At 58.5% G+C, this 15,343-nt stretch overlaps 1 protein-coding gene across 2 annotated transcripts; it reads right to left on the bottom strand.

The window, feature by feature from the left end:
• Positions 1 to 786: 786 nt before the first annotated feature.
• On the bottom strand, positions 787 to 12,674 carry SEMA3G (semaphorin 3G). Of its 2 annotated transcripts, XR_011526942.1 has the most exons (17): positions 12,440 to 12,631; positions 10,446 to 10,606; positions 10,269 to 10,331; positions 9,892 to 10,011; positions 9,532 to 9,622; positions 9,302 to 9,418; positions 8,918 to 9,063; positions 8,601 to 8,715; positions 8,436 to 8,505; positions 7,987 to 8,131; positions 7,456 to 7,687; positions 7,270 to 7,361; positions 6,542 to 6,583; positions 5,595 to 5,823; positions 5,151 to 5,290; positions 2,714 to 3,804; positions 787 to 2,621 (listed from the first exon to the last, which is right to left on the bottom strand). XR_011526942.1 is itself a non-coding variant. In XM_070575070.1 (16 exons), the coding sequence occupies exons 1-16, from the start codon at positions 12,546 to 12,548 to the stop codon at positions 3,364 to 3,366; spliced, it is 2,313 nt and encodes a 770-aa protein (XP_070431171.1). In that variant the 5' UTR covers positions 12,549 to 12,674; the 3' UTR covers positions 787 to 3,363. The 2 variants fall into 2 exon arrangements, 1 of the variants encoding a protein (XP_070431171.1); XM_070575070.1 differs by having other exon boundaries at positions 787 to 3,804; positions 12,440 to 12,674.
• Positions 12,675 to 15,343: the final 2,669 nt, after the last annotated feature.

Below are 15,343 nucleotides of genomic sequence, written 5' to 3'. Positions count from 1 at the left end.
AAAGTCCAGGCTGGAAGAGGGGGTCTTCAGGGCATGGGTGGCAGTGACAGGGGAGCAGAGACTGTGTGCACCCGTGGGGAGAAGGGGGCTGTGGAGGTCTCATTCACACACCCCTCCCAGTCCAGCATTCAGCACCAAGTGGGTGCTCTAGTGATGCTTCTCAGTCAGTGGAGATGATGGCTTGGGGCAGAGCAATGGGGTTTCAGGTTTTCTCAGGCCTGGGCGTTTGTGCAGGGGCCAGAGGCTGCAAGGAGGCCCCCACTCCAGGGCCTGGGCTGCAAGATGGGACTGATGACTAACCTATTCTCTTAAGCCCCCTAGTCTATAGCATGGATTGAGGGGCCCACCCAAACAAGAGGCTAGTCTTCCTAGTGAGGTGGGGTAATGTCCCTCCCATCTTTAAAGCACCCCTGCCTTTTCCCATCTCCCTCCAGCACCAGTGGAGTCTGCTTTTGGGCAGAGGCATGATGTCACTGGGGGAGTGGAACTGTGGTCAGAGGTGCCTTCTGCAGCACACCCAGACTCCCAGGGCCTCCCCTCTTCCCCAGAAGCTGCAGCCCCCACAGCACAGTCCGGCCCCCCAGGCAAGAGCACAGTGCCCTTAATATAGGTTGGTATGTGGCTTGGGATGAAGATAGGCACCAGGCCAAGAGCTGCTGTTACAGATATCAAGCGTTATTGTGGGAAAGGGGCAGGGCTGCCTGTATGCCCATCTGCGCTTTGCCAGCAGGTTTTTTTCTGACTCGGGAGCCTCTTGAAGTTCCAAGAAGGTCAGTCTCAGAAGGCTGCAGGGCAGGACTTTCGTAATTTAATGAGCAATTTCAGCTTCATAGACAAAGCCTTCTGACTCCTTCCTTCCCCTGCTGCCCATTTCCCTCCCTCCTAGAAAATACCAGCTAGCGTGGCCTTCTCCCTACTGGAATGGAGGGGGAAGGCTCTTCATTTTCAGTTCATGCAGATGGCATCAGTCAATTTAGTACAGAAATACACAGATACAATAACAATATAATTATGTGATGCAAATATTAACTTCATCCCTTTCCTTGTAGATTCTGTGTGGTAGATCACTGCACTATCCTCACCAGACTCCGGGCAGTCATGACAATAAAAATAACAATAGTAACTATGAGAAGTGTGCTCTGAAGACAGAGAAACCACAAGGCCCATCTCAACATATGAATACAAAAATAGAATTCACACATAGAAGCATTTCCAGGACTTAATAACACACAGTCCGATAGGGGTAGGGGTGTGGGGAGCTGGGAGAAGCGTCCATAATTTTCCAAGTGCAGGTTTTCATTGTTCAGGATTTTGAGTTCCTTCTCCCTCCATTTTTCAGAGTAACTTCCTCAAAGGACTCTGCCTGGAGCCAGTCACACCTGGGCCCAGTGTAAAGGCCACTGAGTGCCTCGTCGTCTCTTTCTGGCTTCCCAGGGACAGAGAAGCAGAGCAAGCTGCAGCTCTGACACCCTTTCCTGGGGCTCTGCACTCTCTCTCCCCCCTCTTCCATCACCTCTCTCTCTACTTCCCCTCTCTTCTCCAGCCCCCATCCCATACTCTTTCTCTCCTCTGCTTTTAGCTGTTGACATCTCAGCCACTGCAGCCCTAGGCCAGGGGCTTCCCCAAAGTGTTGTCAGGTGAACCTCAGTGCTTCTGGTTCGCTTACTGTGCAGTCAAAGCGGGGAAGGGTGACTTATTTCAGAAGCCAGTTCTCTGGAGATGGGGGGCTTGGATGAAGTCCAAGGCAGATGCAGCCTGGGTTTGAGTTCAATGGGACAGGAAGCCTTGTCTTGCTTTTTATCTTTTTTTTCCTCCTTTCTTCATCTTGGTTTTTTTAATGGAGGGAATCGTGAACCCGATGCTCTTGTCTCCCTCCTGTTGGTTTTGTGCGTCATTAACTTGTTCATATGCAGGCTGGGAACAACTTTTCATTTAGTCCTCCTCCTCCTCCCCCTCTGTGCTCCCCAGCCCAAGAAACACATTACTGCTGATGGCAAAAACACCTCCCTACACGCCCAGACAGAATGTATCCTGGCCACCTGAGCCTCAGCCCCAAGAACCAGCAGGACTTCGCAGCTTTTTTCCCTGCATTCTTTCCCTTAAAAGAAAAAAGCTTTCATAAGTGAATCATCCACGACCAACTCTTATTTAGCAAAAACCAGATTCCAGGGTGAGAAACATCTGGCCTTCCCAGTGGCTCCTGAGCTAACGGTTGCCATCTTGAGTCCTTGAGAATGCCTGCTTATGAATTTCATAGTCCATCCTAGGGTTTCCCACTCACTCTCCATCTCAAAAACCTCTCAATCCTCTGTGGCCCCCACCAAAGCCCTGCCCCTCATCCTGTCCACCGGCTGCAGCCTGCTCACAGAGCCACCACATTCCCACCCTCCCAGGCTTTGGGTGTGCTTGCATTGCCCTGGGACAGACAGCCCACTCCTCCCACCCACACACTTCCTCCACTCCCCTCTTCCCATTCTCTAGTCTGCAGAGATGGGAGATGACGTTCTCCTAGATCCCTCCCCTTTTCCTGCTCATCAGCATGGAGACTTTGAGGGTGGGGAAGAAAAATCCTATCAGGAAGTGTGGGCATCCCAGGAAAGCTGGCCTGGCAGCTCTGGGACCTGGGGAAGGGAAGACAGGCTGTGAGACCACCCCCCACCCTTGGTTTATGAAGTGAGGCCTGAGGCCCAGACCACCCCAGGTCCCAGGGAGCTCTAGCAGTCTGTGCTTCTGTGATTCTGAGATGGAGAAGAGGTGGTAGACAGTGGCGGGGAGCCACCAAGATATCCAGGCACAAAGTAGGGCAGGGGTCTTGCTGTTCCACCTTCTCAGCACCTCCGCTTTCCCTCCCCAACTCAGTCAGGGTAGGTCTCCTTAACAGGTGCTAGCTTAGAGGCCACTTCCACCCTCCTCTGGCTGCCTGAGGTCCCCTGCCCAGACACCTCCTCAGTCACACCCACACACCCTCTCTAAGGGTCACTCAGAATGGCCATTGTTCTGCAGGCTGGGAAAGAACCACCCAGCCCTCTCGCCTCTGGGCACAACCGGAAATGTGCTCTGGGGGCCATCTCTGAGAACAAATAACAGGCCCACTGGGGTTGCCAGCGACCAGAGGGTGCTGGCTCCAGACTGGAACTGAAAGCACAGAGAGGGGCAGGGAACAGGCCTCTGGCACAGGGCCCCTCCATCAGGCCCCAGCCTTTCCTGTGACAGCCTGGTAGGGGTATCGGGGGTAGAGACTCCCATCTCTAAGAGGCAATCAGGCCCACCGGCCCCTTCTGCCCTAGCTGGGTGAGTGGGAGACGCTGGGGGCTGCTGCGGGGCCATCCAGCCCATCCTGACTGCCCCCTTCTCTGCCCTCTTCTATGTGGCCTCCACCTCCCGGGGCGTCCGATTACGCTCTGCCTGCACCCGGCTCTTCACCTTCTTGCCCAGCTCCAGCCCTGCCCAGCTCTTGCCCTTGGCTTGTTTGCCCCGGCTCCGGGAGGAGCACCACACACGCTCACAGTACTCATCCACCCGGGGCAGGTTGGCAAAGCCGATGAGCTGCAGGATGTCCTTGTACCAAGCCTTGGTTGGGGTGGAGGCCAGGCCTCCTCGGGCTGGGGGATCCTCTGGCCGCGGCACCCTAGGGAACAGGCTGTCGAGCTGTGTGGCTATGATCACCTCCAGAGCCAGGCGGACCACCATCTGGGAGAAGCCGTGCTCCAGTGTCGTGCAGGTGTAGGTGCCTGCATCCAAGCGGCTGAGCCTGCGGAACAGCAGCCCCTGCTCTGTCTGTAGGACTCGCTCATCTGTCTTCACCTGCCAGGCACAAGGGAGGGTATGATGAGGGCGTGGAGCAGGGCCCTACACACCATCAACTTCTTTGCCCCTTGCTTTTCCAAATTTGCCATCTCAGGGCCCAGTGCTTGGGCACTTCCCCTCACCCATTCTCCCCTTCCCAGGAGGGGCCCAGCAGCTTGGCAGGCTTGGCCTCCTCCTCGAGACTATGAGCTAATTGCCGGCAGGGCGTCACCTTCCCATAACCCAGGACAGAGCCTGCAAAGGGGGCTTTCCAAAGATTTGACTGACTGATTATCGCTAGTCAGGGGTCTGAGGCACCTATCTTGGCTTTAGGGGACCCTGGCACACATTCCCAGGGAGCGGAGGGGGTAAGAGGGTATTTTACTCAGGGGGGTCTGTACCCCCAGCCCGAGTACTAGAACTCCTCTCCACTCTCCACACACACAGTCTTCCCTGTCTTGGTCTGCATTATTCACTCCCCCAACAGTGCAGGGCTCACAGCCTCAGCCAGGGGTGGGCTGAGTGCCCATCACAGTGTGGGAGGCCCAAGTGCTGTTCTGATCCGGCCCCATCTCTGGCCCAAACAGTGTCTGCACATCTGTAAGTTGAGGCTGAAGTGCTTAGGCGGTTAGTGTGTGCTCCCCCTGCCCCTGGCCCCCTGGGGGAGTCTTCTCAGTGCCCAGCCCAACAGCTGGCTCAAGGCTGGCCTCCTCCAGTTCCCAAGCTGGAAGGAGAGCTCTTCCTTTAATCAACCCACTCCCTCCTTCCCTGCCTGTGGGAGCAGCTGGAGAATGGTTCCTCACCCTGCCCCACCCACACACATCCTCAGGCCCCAGACTGAAACCATCTCTGGGGTTGACAGACCTTTCCAGATAGGGGAGGAGGGGCCTATGCAGACAGCTGGACTCCAGGGAGGAAGTATGAGGCCAGGCAGTATGTGTGGGGTTGAGGGGAGGGTGGTGTGTGCTAGGGCCAGTGGTCAGAGGCCTAGGCCTGGGATAGAGGACTAAGAACCCTTGGGGAAGAGAGCCCCTCAAAGATGAACCATACATGTAAGCATAGGGGGCTTCCTGAACAGCCCAGATCCCCTTCCCTCTCTTCCATCTCTGCTAGCCACGTCTCAGAGCTTAGCTCATTGCCTTGGAAGTTAAGGGCTCCTTACTACTGGAGGAGTTCCAGCCACATCTGGCCTGAGCATTCCCAGATGGCAGGAACAGGGGCACCCCAGGGACCTAATACAAAATTTTCTTTGGTTGATCTTGGCAGGTTCCCCTTAGAGCCCCTTCCTAGAGCTCAGGACTTGGAGTTCAGGGAGGGGTGTGACCTCAGGACACATACAGGCTGGAGGCAGAGTGCTCGCTCACCTGGTCGGACCCTTCGTCCCCTGGCCTCTGCAAGAACCAGCGCACAGCAGCCTGGGGAGACTTGGGCAGGCACTCCAGGAAGGTGCTGTTGTGCTCCGTGCCGTAGACTGTGGTGGTCGCCACGAGTCCTGCAGCCTCCGCTGGAAGGAGGCAGAGGTAGGCTCAGCTTAGGAACTATGGGGAACCGGGGGCCAACTGATGCCCACAGCCCAGAAGCCCCCACCAGTGTGACAGGGACCTATGTCCATCAATCTCCAAGCCAGTCACTCTGTCCACAGACTTTATACTATATACTGACAGGAGCTGCAGAGACAGAGAAGCTGAGGACTGTTTGAAACAACAGACCAGTCCAAGGCCCCACTTCACAAGGGTCGAACCCAGGCCATGGGTGAGTAAGGACCTTGTGGGAGCCCAACTGGCACCCCCATGCCAGCCGCCACTCACCTTCCCGGCTCTGGCCCAGGCACTGCAGGGCAGGGTTGCCGTGCCGGATGTCCTGCCGGCGGAACCGGCGCTTGCTGGTGCCCGGCCGGTAGTGGGTGCAGGAGGCACCATCCCAGGCGCAGTATGGGTCCCGGGCCAGGCAGCACTCTGCACAGGCACTGCCATAAGTCTCACACTGGTGCAGCTGCAGCCGGGCCACGCCCAGCCTCGAGCCCACGTACAGCATTTGCTGGGGAGGTACATAGCCAGAGCCCATGGTGAGCCTGGGCTTCCCCAGAAGCAGCTAGGCTCTCAGCCCCCTTGGGTTTCCTGAGACCTCCTGCCATTTGCAAGTGGTCCTCCAGAACCTTTTGGGTGCATTCACAGAAACAAAGAATATTTATCACCCACCTGCTATACACCAGATCCTGTGCTAGGACATGCAGCTGATGGGGCAGACCTGGGGGCTTTTCTCTGAGGGGCTTCTCCAGGCCCTCCCTTCTGCTGACCTTTGCCCTCTAACTTTATCATGACTTGCCTCTGACCTTAGAGGTACACTCTGATTTAATCAATCCCAGTACAAAAGTCAGGATTTACCCAAAGATAAACTTGGGGAGATGGTATTTGCCACTTGCAAAGGACACAGCAGACCTCTAGGAGACTCCCCTGTTTGATTTAGAATCTGGACTTTGTTTTTAAGTAGGTTTGCCTTCCCTGAGGAACCAGCCTTTGTGGATCTCCCCTTATCTGAACACAGCCTCACTTACTTGGGGTCTCCCACTGCCTACTGGTTTCATTCATGGGACTCTCAGCTCCCAGCTGGACTCTCACCCCTCATTGCAAGGCCTAATCAGGCAGCTGCAGGGCGTGCTGTAGTGGGGCTTCCCAGCAGACAACAGCAGCACTCAAGGAGGCTGCGGGCAGGGGTGGAGAGGGTGGAGGGGTAGGGAGGAGGCAGCTGCTCTTACCCTTTTGACAGAGATCTCCATTTCAGTGATGGGTGTGGGCACCTGGGGATGGAGCAGGGTCTCAGCGAGGGTGGGCTTGGGGGAGACTTCCTCTGCCTCCCTGCTTTCAGCCTCCTCCAGCCTCTGGTGTGGGAGCCACCTACCTCCCAGCCTGGGTCAACGCACACCCTGGCAACTAAGGCCAGACAGTCTTTCCCAGACATCGGGTTACAAGAAAGGTCCCCTCACCCTGGCTGGCCTCCAAGCAGGAGGCTTGGCTGAAAGCACAAAGCTCCAGTGTCCCCTCCCACAGCTCTGTTCCCAAGCAATGAAGCAGCTGTCCCAAATCAACCATCCCATGTCAGGAGGCACAACAGTACCCCTGACATAGATGACCCCCTGTCTGATTCCATAGATGGGCCAACAGAACCCCTTGGGGACTTGGGGTCTCAGCCACCCCCTCACCGGGACTTGAACCTGGCAGGGCTTTGTCAAAGGGTGCTCACCTTGGCCGTCCCTCCCTGAGCCTCCAACTTTCAGCTCACAGACTGCATCTCCAGGCCCCACAGTCATTCAGAAGCATCAGCAAGGCCTCTGCACCAGTGAGTGTCATCACTTTCATCCCCCCGGCTGCAGGTTCAGTAAAGACAGTCCCTTCTCCCTCCTGTCTTTGCTCCTGCCTCCCTGGAGGGAGGCCTAGACCCAGGGACTGGGATTGAGGGGACTCCTCTCATCAATCCCCTGCTCACCTTAAACACCTGAAGCTCCTCCAGAACTACCTCCTCAGGTTCCGCAGAGCCCCCAGCCTGGAGAGCAATGACCTTGAGCACGGAACCTGAGTCTAGGGCAGAGGAGAAGGGGTCAGTAAGAGAGGAGGGGCCAGCCTGGGCCCCTGCACACCTCCCCGGCCCAGCCACCTGACTCAGGCCACTCACCAGTCCCCAGGAACATGACATCGTAGGTCCCATCCTCTGCCTCCACTCGGTCCACCACGATCTGGCGCAGCTGCTGGGCTAGGTGGGTTTTGACAAGGACAGGGCGGCCCTGCCGAGGCCGCACAGGCTGGAACATGAGTGGGTGGGCTCGGGCAAAATGTAGCACCTCGTCCGGGTAGTCCTTGGTGCTGCCAAAGGGTCGTCCTGGCTGCGCAGTCATCTTGCTAGGGCACTGTGGGAAGCAGCAAAGGGAGTGCCTGAAGCATCCTGGAATGGCCGGTTCCCCACCCCAATCTGTTTCCATGCCCCACTGCCTGGGCACACCAACCTCAGAGGGACCACTCTCCCTGTACGAGGACTCCTTAACATGGTCAGGGCTTCGCTCCCCTCCTCACTCCGCCCAGCACCTCTAGAGCCCCAGCCCAGCCACTGCCATGGTGCTACACGCAGCTACAAGGCTGTCCCAAGGCGGAGTCCCTCCTGGCATCTGCTCAGCCCTCTTCCCTGGCCTGGCCCTGGGCAGATACTCACCATGCCAGGGCGAGGGAAGGGCACCTTGCCCCCATAGGGCCCCCACTGGTGCTGGGGACCATCTTGGTGGGCAAAGGGCCCCTTGAAGACCTCCCAGATGTCCACCATGTGATACACGCAGACAGCGAAGCCCTGGAACACAGCACTGCCAAGGGCGGACAGGGACAATCAGGCCAGAGTGGCCATGATAGGCAGGAAGGGGGCAGCCTGGTTCCACGGTCAGGGCAGAGGGTGACAGTGCCTGCAGCCAGCAGAAACCGAAAAACAAGGACATCGAGGCAAAGGCAAAGAGAATGAGGCAGAGAATACAGCCATGGAGTCCCTGTGTCAGGGACAGAGACAGGGACCCATGGCAAGGCCAGGACATGAAGGCAGAGGCTCAACAGAGGAAGCTGAGGGTGCAGAGACCAGGCCAGGGGTGGGAGGTGAAGGGAGGCTGGTGTGCCCACCTGACCGTGCTGAACAGTGCATACACCTCGAGGCTCTTCCCTGCCTTGGGCCACAGCAGAAACACATCCTCTAGGAGACAGAAGGCCATTGCCAGTGACCCCCACTCACTGGCTCTGAGCCCTCCCTGCTGCCGCACCCTGGCCTCCCCCTGGAGATGTCCTTACCCAGCTGATCAAAGTGGGTCTCAGCACCACCGAGGCCAGGCACCGAGCAGACCAGCCTGGCCTTGAGGAAGGTGCTCCATTTGTTCACCAGCACCCGCTGGCCACCAGCGTCATTCTGGGGGTCGGGGGCCAGAGTCAGCCTTGGGCCCATGAGGACAGGCCTTCCTCCTGCTCCTAAACCCTCACCCTTAGGGGGAGAGGCATGGACGGCGGTTTCACACCCCTGCCTCAGTTTCCCTACTACTGCTGGTGAGGACAGGTTGAGGAAGGTGGGTGTGGCAAGGACTTGAACCTTACCACCCCTTCACAGCTCTCACCACACAAACACGGCCCACACGGCTGACGGTGACACGGCCTGGGCCACCATCTGGCGAGGGGACAGTCTCCGAGAAGAAGAAGTACACCTTGTCATCGTCCCGGTCTGAGTTGTCAGGGATCCGGGCCGCCATAACAAACCGGGGATCTGTGAGGTGACATGATGAAGCTGGTGCGGGGGGTGGGCCTCACAGGGGAGGACAGGGGGCTGAACCCTAGGGGAACGGAAGAGGTTCAGGGACCCCACTGGAGGCTGAAGTCCCAGGGAGTAGAGTGGGGATGGTCTGCCCCTCCAGTCCCCACTCTAGCATCAGCTCTCCTGCCTCCCTGCTAATGCGGGGGGCAGACTCCAGCCAGCCTTGCCCTCAGAAGACCCCTGAGCTCACCATGCAGGAGATTCTGGTCAGAGTCAGAACGCAAGGCTGGCCGGGGACCCCCACTCCGGAAGATCATGGCCTCACGCCCAAGGAAGTCGGCAGTGAGGCCTGTGTACAGATCCCCACCTAGGATAGGGGTGGGAGGCAGAGTCGGGAGGAGGGCCCAGCTACCATCCATTCCCAATGACATTGGCTAGCTCCATGCTCCCTGTCCCCAGGTGGGCCTGGGGATCACTCACCTACAAAAGTGCTGGCAAAGGGACGGCTGGGCTCATGTGGGCATCGCCCCCGCCCACTTTCTACACTGCCGGGCTCCAGGTGGAGCACATGCTGGGGGAGAGGCAGGGAGGGGTGTTACCTGGGAAAGCAGCACCAGCCCCCACACTGGGGCAGTGCCCATCGCGTGCAGCTAGAGAGTGGGGGTGGGCAGAAGGCGCCCTCATTCAAGACCTTGTCGATGGGGTCAGCTCCCTGGCACAAAGGCGCCTTTCAGGCCCCTGCCCCCTCTGCCCAGACCCAGGCTCAATGGGGAGCGTTCAGGCAGCAGGGAGGAAATGTCACTGCTTCCCAGTCCTTTGTGGGGCCCACCACAAGCTCACCTCTCCACGGTGCCCAACAGTGATGAGGGCACAGGTGGGCTGGAAGGCCCCAGTGCCACACACCAGCAGGTGGGTCCGATTGTGGGGCTGCAGCACCCGCACAAAGTTGGCACACTCCATCTAGCGGGGAGAAGATGGGGGGAGGGGATGAAGGATGCTCACTGTCTTCTTGGGCCCCGAGGCTCAGTCCTGCCTGACTGATCAGCTCTGGGGATCTAAGATGAGGGTAACATTCTTCACAGACCTTCAAAGGCCCTAAGGATGTGCTCCAAAGGCCCCCAGCATAGGCACCTGGGGGAGTGGCCACAGGCTATCCTGGGGGTCAGGGCCTGGGTATTGGTCGGGGTTGGGGGGCAGTCACTCCCGACAGCACTCACCAAAGGATCTCTTCCCTTGCGAACACACTCTTCCCTCTGTCCTGGCTGCGGAGGCCACAGGACCTGAAACACAGCCTAGCTGACTCCTGACCTTACAGCCTCAGTTTCCCCACCCAGCTTCCCATCCCAAGAAGACCAGCTCTCAGACAGACCCTCTCTCCAGTCAGTCCAGCTCACCTCCCGGGGATCCAGCCATGCCTGGTCCAGCTGCAGAGAGTAGAGAGCATCACGGCCCCCCAGAAAGAGGCAGTCCCGGTACTCATCCAGGTACATGGCCCGAAGGTCCAGGGAGCCCCGGGGACCCAGAAAGATGGCAGAGCGGTTGGCAGACAGGAGGTCTAGGAGGGAGCAAGGGAGGGGGTAAGGGCCTGCTGCTCAGCCCACTTCCCCAGCCAAGGCGTGGAGGTGGAGGGCCTCAGCTGTGCATTCAGCCCCCACACACTCACATCTGGAAAATGTTTCCTTGCACAGGGCTGCTGGAGAGCTTCTGAGAAATGGCTCCTGGGGGTGGGTGGGACAGGAGGCTCTGAGCCTCCCACCCAGCCCAGCCCACCCAGGGGCCTGCCTCCTACTCTTCCATGCCTTAGCCTCTTGATCTGTCATTTAACATCTTCTTCCCACTGGCCCATCTGTGCCCTACCCAGTCCCCAGGGAAGATGGCCCTGCTGGCAGAAATATGGCAGCAAGCTGGGCAAAGTGCTGGGAGAACCTTGAGGAAGGGTGGGTGAGCATTGTGTAAGCCTGACTTGGGGGGACAGGTGGACAGGCAGGGGAGAGCACTCCCAGCAGAGGAGCACATGGCAAAGGCCTGGGTGTGGGAGAGGCCAGGTATGGCCAGGTAGAGCTTCAGGCTCTAGACCAGGACTGTGGCTAAAGAGGATTTTCTCCTCCATAGACACTGGTGACCCAGGCCTCAGGGATGGGGGCAGGGGGCGGAGGGGACTGTCTGGGGATCTGGTCCCAGGAGTCAAGGATCCTGATATAGGTGCCAGGGGTTCAGCAAGGGAGGTGGAGGTGATGGGCAGGCAAGGGGGCAGGTAGCAGGATGTGGTGGGAAGGGGTGCTGGCCACCCTTGGGAAGGCCGAGCATCCTATGCCTGCCCAAAGGCTCATCCTTGACCCAGCACCCACTCCATCCCCAGACTCTTCCAGGCCTCTTCCAGGAAGCCCGCCATAGCTGACAGTAATTTGGAAGGAACTCACCCTATTTGGGCTTTTTCTTGTAGCCTGATCACCCCCTGAAACCACAGCTCCCAGGGCAGGACCACATTCTCCCCCCAGACACCTGCTTCAGCCTCTTCCGAGTGGAGTTATGTCTCCCGCCTCAGACTCCCCAGAGCAGGACTGGGTCTCCTCCCTTGGGCTGGGGTTCCCAGGGGAAGGTGATCACCCCTCTGGTTTCCCCAAGAAGAAGAATCTGTGGGTTCTGCCTATCTCAGGGACCTTTTCCCACGGATCATCTCCACAGATTCCCAGGAGGCCTGTGCCAGCTGCAGCACAACATGTCAGGTTAGATCTGCAGGGGAATCTCCTGGACCAGGATGGGCAAAGAGGGGAGGCTGGAACTTCCTAGGCTGCGAAGAGTCTCTGGGAGGGAGACGGAAGAGGAAAGGCCAGAATTGGGAATTGGGTTGCAAGAAGAAAGTAGGCAGAGAGGCTGTGGGGACGGTGAGGAGACCCCACTGCAGGGGGATGAGAGGGAGAGGATGTTGCCCTGCCCCTCCACTGTCTGCCCTGGGCAAGGAGTCCTGGCTGGGTGCAGACAGATCCTCCAGACATGTCTTCTCAGCCCCCTCCCCATCTCTCTCTGCCCACCTCTATTGAGGTCTCTCAGAGTCTCCATCCATCTCCTTTTCTCAGCAGCCCCCTCAGGTTCCCCACTATGTGTCCCTGCCTCTCCCACCTCCACCCTGGCCATGTCTCCCAAGACCTGTCTCTCTCCCATGCCTTCCTCCCAGCTGGCTGCAGCTCCTGCCTCTGGTGGCCAACCAGGAGCACCATCCCTGGGACCAACCACGAAGTCCTTCCCACGGGCTGTGCAGGGAGTGACTGCATCCCTCCAGCTGGCAGAACAGACTGCCCAGAGCTGGCTGTGGCCCCACAGCAGGGGGTGTCACAGGGTCCAGGGTTCCCACGGACATGCACACAAGCAGGGCATGCACTGCCCATACCTCGGTAGGAGAGCCGCAGGCGGGGCACGCTGGGGCCGGGGCTGGGGCTGCCTGCACGGAGAAGGAGGCCCCCCAGGAGGCAGCAGATGGCCCAGGCCGAGGGGACCATGCTGGGGAACCGAGGGCACCACGCTGCCCGCGGAGCGCCCTCTGGTCCCGCTGCTGGCTGTAGTTTGCTCTGTTGCCGCCAGGCCTGCCACTTATAAGGCAGTGGCTCCACCCCATCCAGGGCCAGGAAGGCGGGGAGGAGAAGGGAGGGGTCAAGGGCCCCGCCATCCACCTGCAGCTTCTTCCTCCACCCCGGCCAGCCCCCTGGATGCCTCTGTGTCAGATTGGCTGGTTCCCAATTGGGGAGACTTTCCCAGCTGAGGTGTGGGTGGTTTACATAGAAATGTTCACAAACCCAAGTCCCCAGGTTCCAGGAAAATGTCAAGGGGGGAGATAGCCTGGAAGAGAGTTCAGGGATCAGAGGTCAGAGGTTGGTGGGCTGGGTGGGGTCTGGCTGGGCTCTCCTTTGCTCCCTGCCCCTCCAGTGCTCATGACAGAGACCGCCACAAATTGATTCTGAGCCGTGGTCCCTAACACCATCAGGGTCCAGCCCCCTAAAGCCTTGACATGGCTTCCCAGTTCCCCTGGCAGGGCCCTAGTTGCCTGAGGGGAGTCATTCCAGCCTAAGGGGTTCCATGTTTAGGGTTGGGGCTTGAGGTCTGGCCACACTTCACAGATCGGGGATTGGCAAAAGGTGAATGCCCAGCCTCCTCCACCAGGCCTGTCCCTGTCTGGCCCGTAGGCCCCACCCCAGCTCACCAGGGCAGGGAGCAGGATCCACCCGTATCAGGGAACCTCCCATTGCCCTGCCTGCCTCAGCCATCCTGTTCTTCTGGAGGCCCAAGGCCCAGAGTGCCACTCAGTGAGTGGCAGGTTCCTCCCAGAGTTCCCCTCTGCCCTGTAGGCCCTACACCCATGACCCCTCCAGAAGGAGGGTAGAGGGAGGTGCTAACACCCTCACTCCCTCAGCCCTGAGCTCTGATTCAGGGGGCAGGAGAGCCACAGAAGAGGGACAAGGGGGAGAAGAGGCTGAGGGGCTGAATGGGGGCAAGTGAGGGGGCTTCCACATGCCGCCCATCCCACAGCAGCCCCTGTCCCTTCCCCCCAACAGCTGCCACTCCACTCCACCCCAGACTCCTACACTTAGAATCAGAAGCCCTGGGCCCTAAGAATATTTCAACCTTGAGCCAGAAATGGAGCTGCCAGTATTTGAGAAACTCCTGCAAATTAGGCCTCCCATATGGACCAGGCCGAGCCCTCAGATCATCATCAGAAAACTTTGGGAGCACCAGAGAGGGAAGGAGCTGGCCCAGCCCGCACAGCAGGCTAAGAACAAGCCTCACTCAGCCCTGCCCATTCCTGGGACTCTCTTTTGTTTTGGGGGCTCCTGAGGGGTACTGGGACCCCACCTCCCCTCCCCGTCTCATCCCTGGAAGGGAAACAGGTCAGCCCCTTGAGTCAGTGTGAGAAGGACCCAGTCCCTCTGACACATACATGCCTCGTCCCTGGGAGCCCTAACCTGGTTGGGCAAGGGGTGTAACCAGCTCTCCAAACTGGTGAGGGGTGCTTATGCAGGGGCTGCTAAGATAGTGATTATATCCTGGGCCCTTGGAGGGGTGGTGGCCCTCTGCCTCTGTCTCCCTGGGCAGACGTTTTGGCCCATAGCCCGGGCCGGGGGCCAATATCTGTCTGGAGATTGAGCCGGACAGCCCCTCAACCACCATCTGGCCGTCAGTTGTGGGCAGGAGGCCCAACAACTCCTCAGCCTGCCAGCTCACTGTGGGGGTCTCAGCTCAGCCAGGCCCCCAGCTGGGGCTGCAGGGGAGGCCTGGTCTATTGTAGCAGGATTGGGGGCAGCCCGCTCCACCCTGCAGAAAAACACCCTAGGGCAGGGGCTGGGAGGCCCAACTCCGCTGTTAACTTGTTGTTTGGCCTCAGGCAGGTCCTCTCCCACTCTGAACCTCAGTTTCCAAGTCTGGGAAGGAGGTGAGGATCTTCTGTAAAGGCCCCTGCTTGCTGGCTGCAGATGGAAAACCAGACCCAAAGAGTGTCTCCCCCCATCCCATGGTTGGATCAATGAGCCCAGTCACAGGCATCTTGTGCCATCTCGTGGACAAAGTGGGAACTGCAGGCAGTCCCAAAGCTGCAGCTGTGTCAGGCCCTGCAGGGCGGCTGGGCCACCCGGGAAAAACCACCACCTCTTGGGAAGCTAGGCAGTAACCAAACAATCACAATGTGAAGAGGCAGGGCCAGTGGGAGATGCTCCCCTGATTGCTTCTAATGGAGGAAATCAAGGGAGGCTTCATGAAGGAAGCACTATCCAGGCAAAGAACGACACAGCACAGAAGAAATGGAGAGGACTGAACGCAGCAAAACAGAAGTAGGTAACGCATGTAGAGGAGTACAATGCCATGTGCCAGTGGGAGCTGTGAGCCCTTGGCCACATACATGTGTGATGTGCGTGTTCACGCATCAGGTGCCACCAGCTGGCTACGTGGAGGGTCGCAGCCCAGCCTCTCCCAGCTAGAATTCTGGGGTGGGCATGCCTGGAAGGAATGGATCCCTAGTCCCTCCCCGACCAACCTCATTTTGGAACAGAGATATTGGTTTCTTTTTTTGTTTTGTTTTGTTTTGTTTTTTGAGGAAGATTAGCCCTGAGCTAACTGCTGCCAATCTTCCTCTTTTTGCTGAGGAAGACTGGCCCTGAGCTAACATCTGTGCCCATCTTCCTCTACTTTATATGTGGGATGCCTACCACAGCATGGCTTGCCATGCTGTGCCATGTCCGCACCCTGGATTCGAACCAGCAAACCCTGGGCCACTGAAGCGGAACGTGCAAACTTAACTGCTGCACCC

Source organism: Equus przewalskii, chromosome 15 (genome assembly GCF_037783145.1).
Source record: "Equus przewalskii isolate Varuska chromosome 15, EquPr2, whole genome shotgun sequence".
NCBI classification, from domain to species: Eukaryota; Metazoa; Chordata; class Mammalia; order Perissodactyla; family Equidae; genus Equus; species Equus przewalskii.
This window is presented reverse-complemented; position numbering and strand designations above follow the sequence as displayed.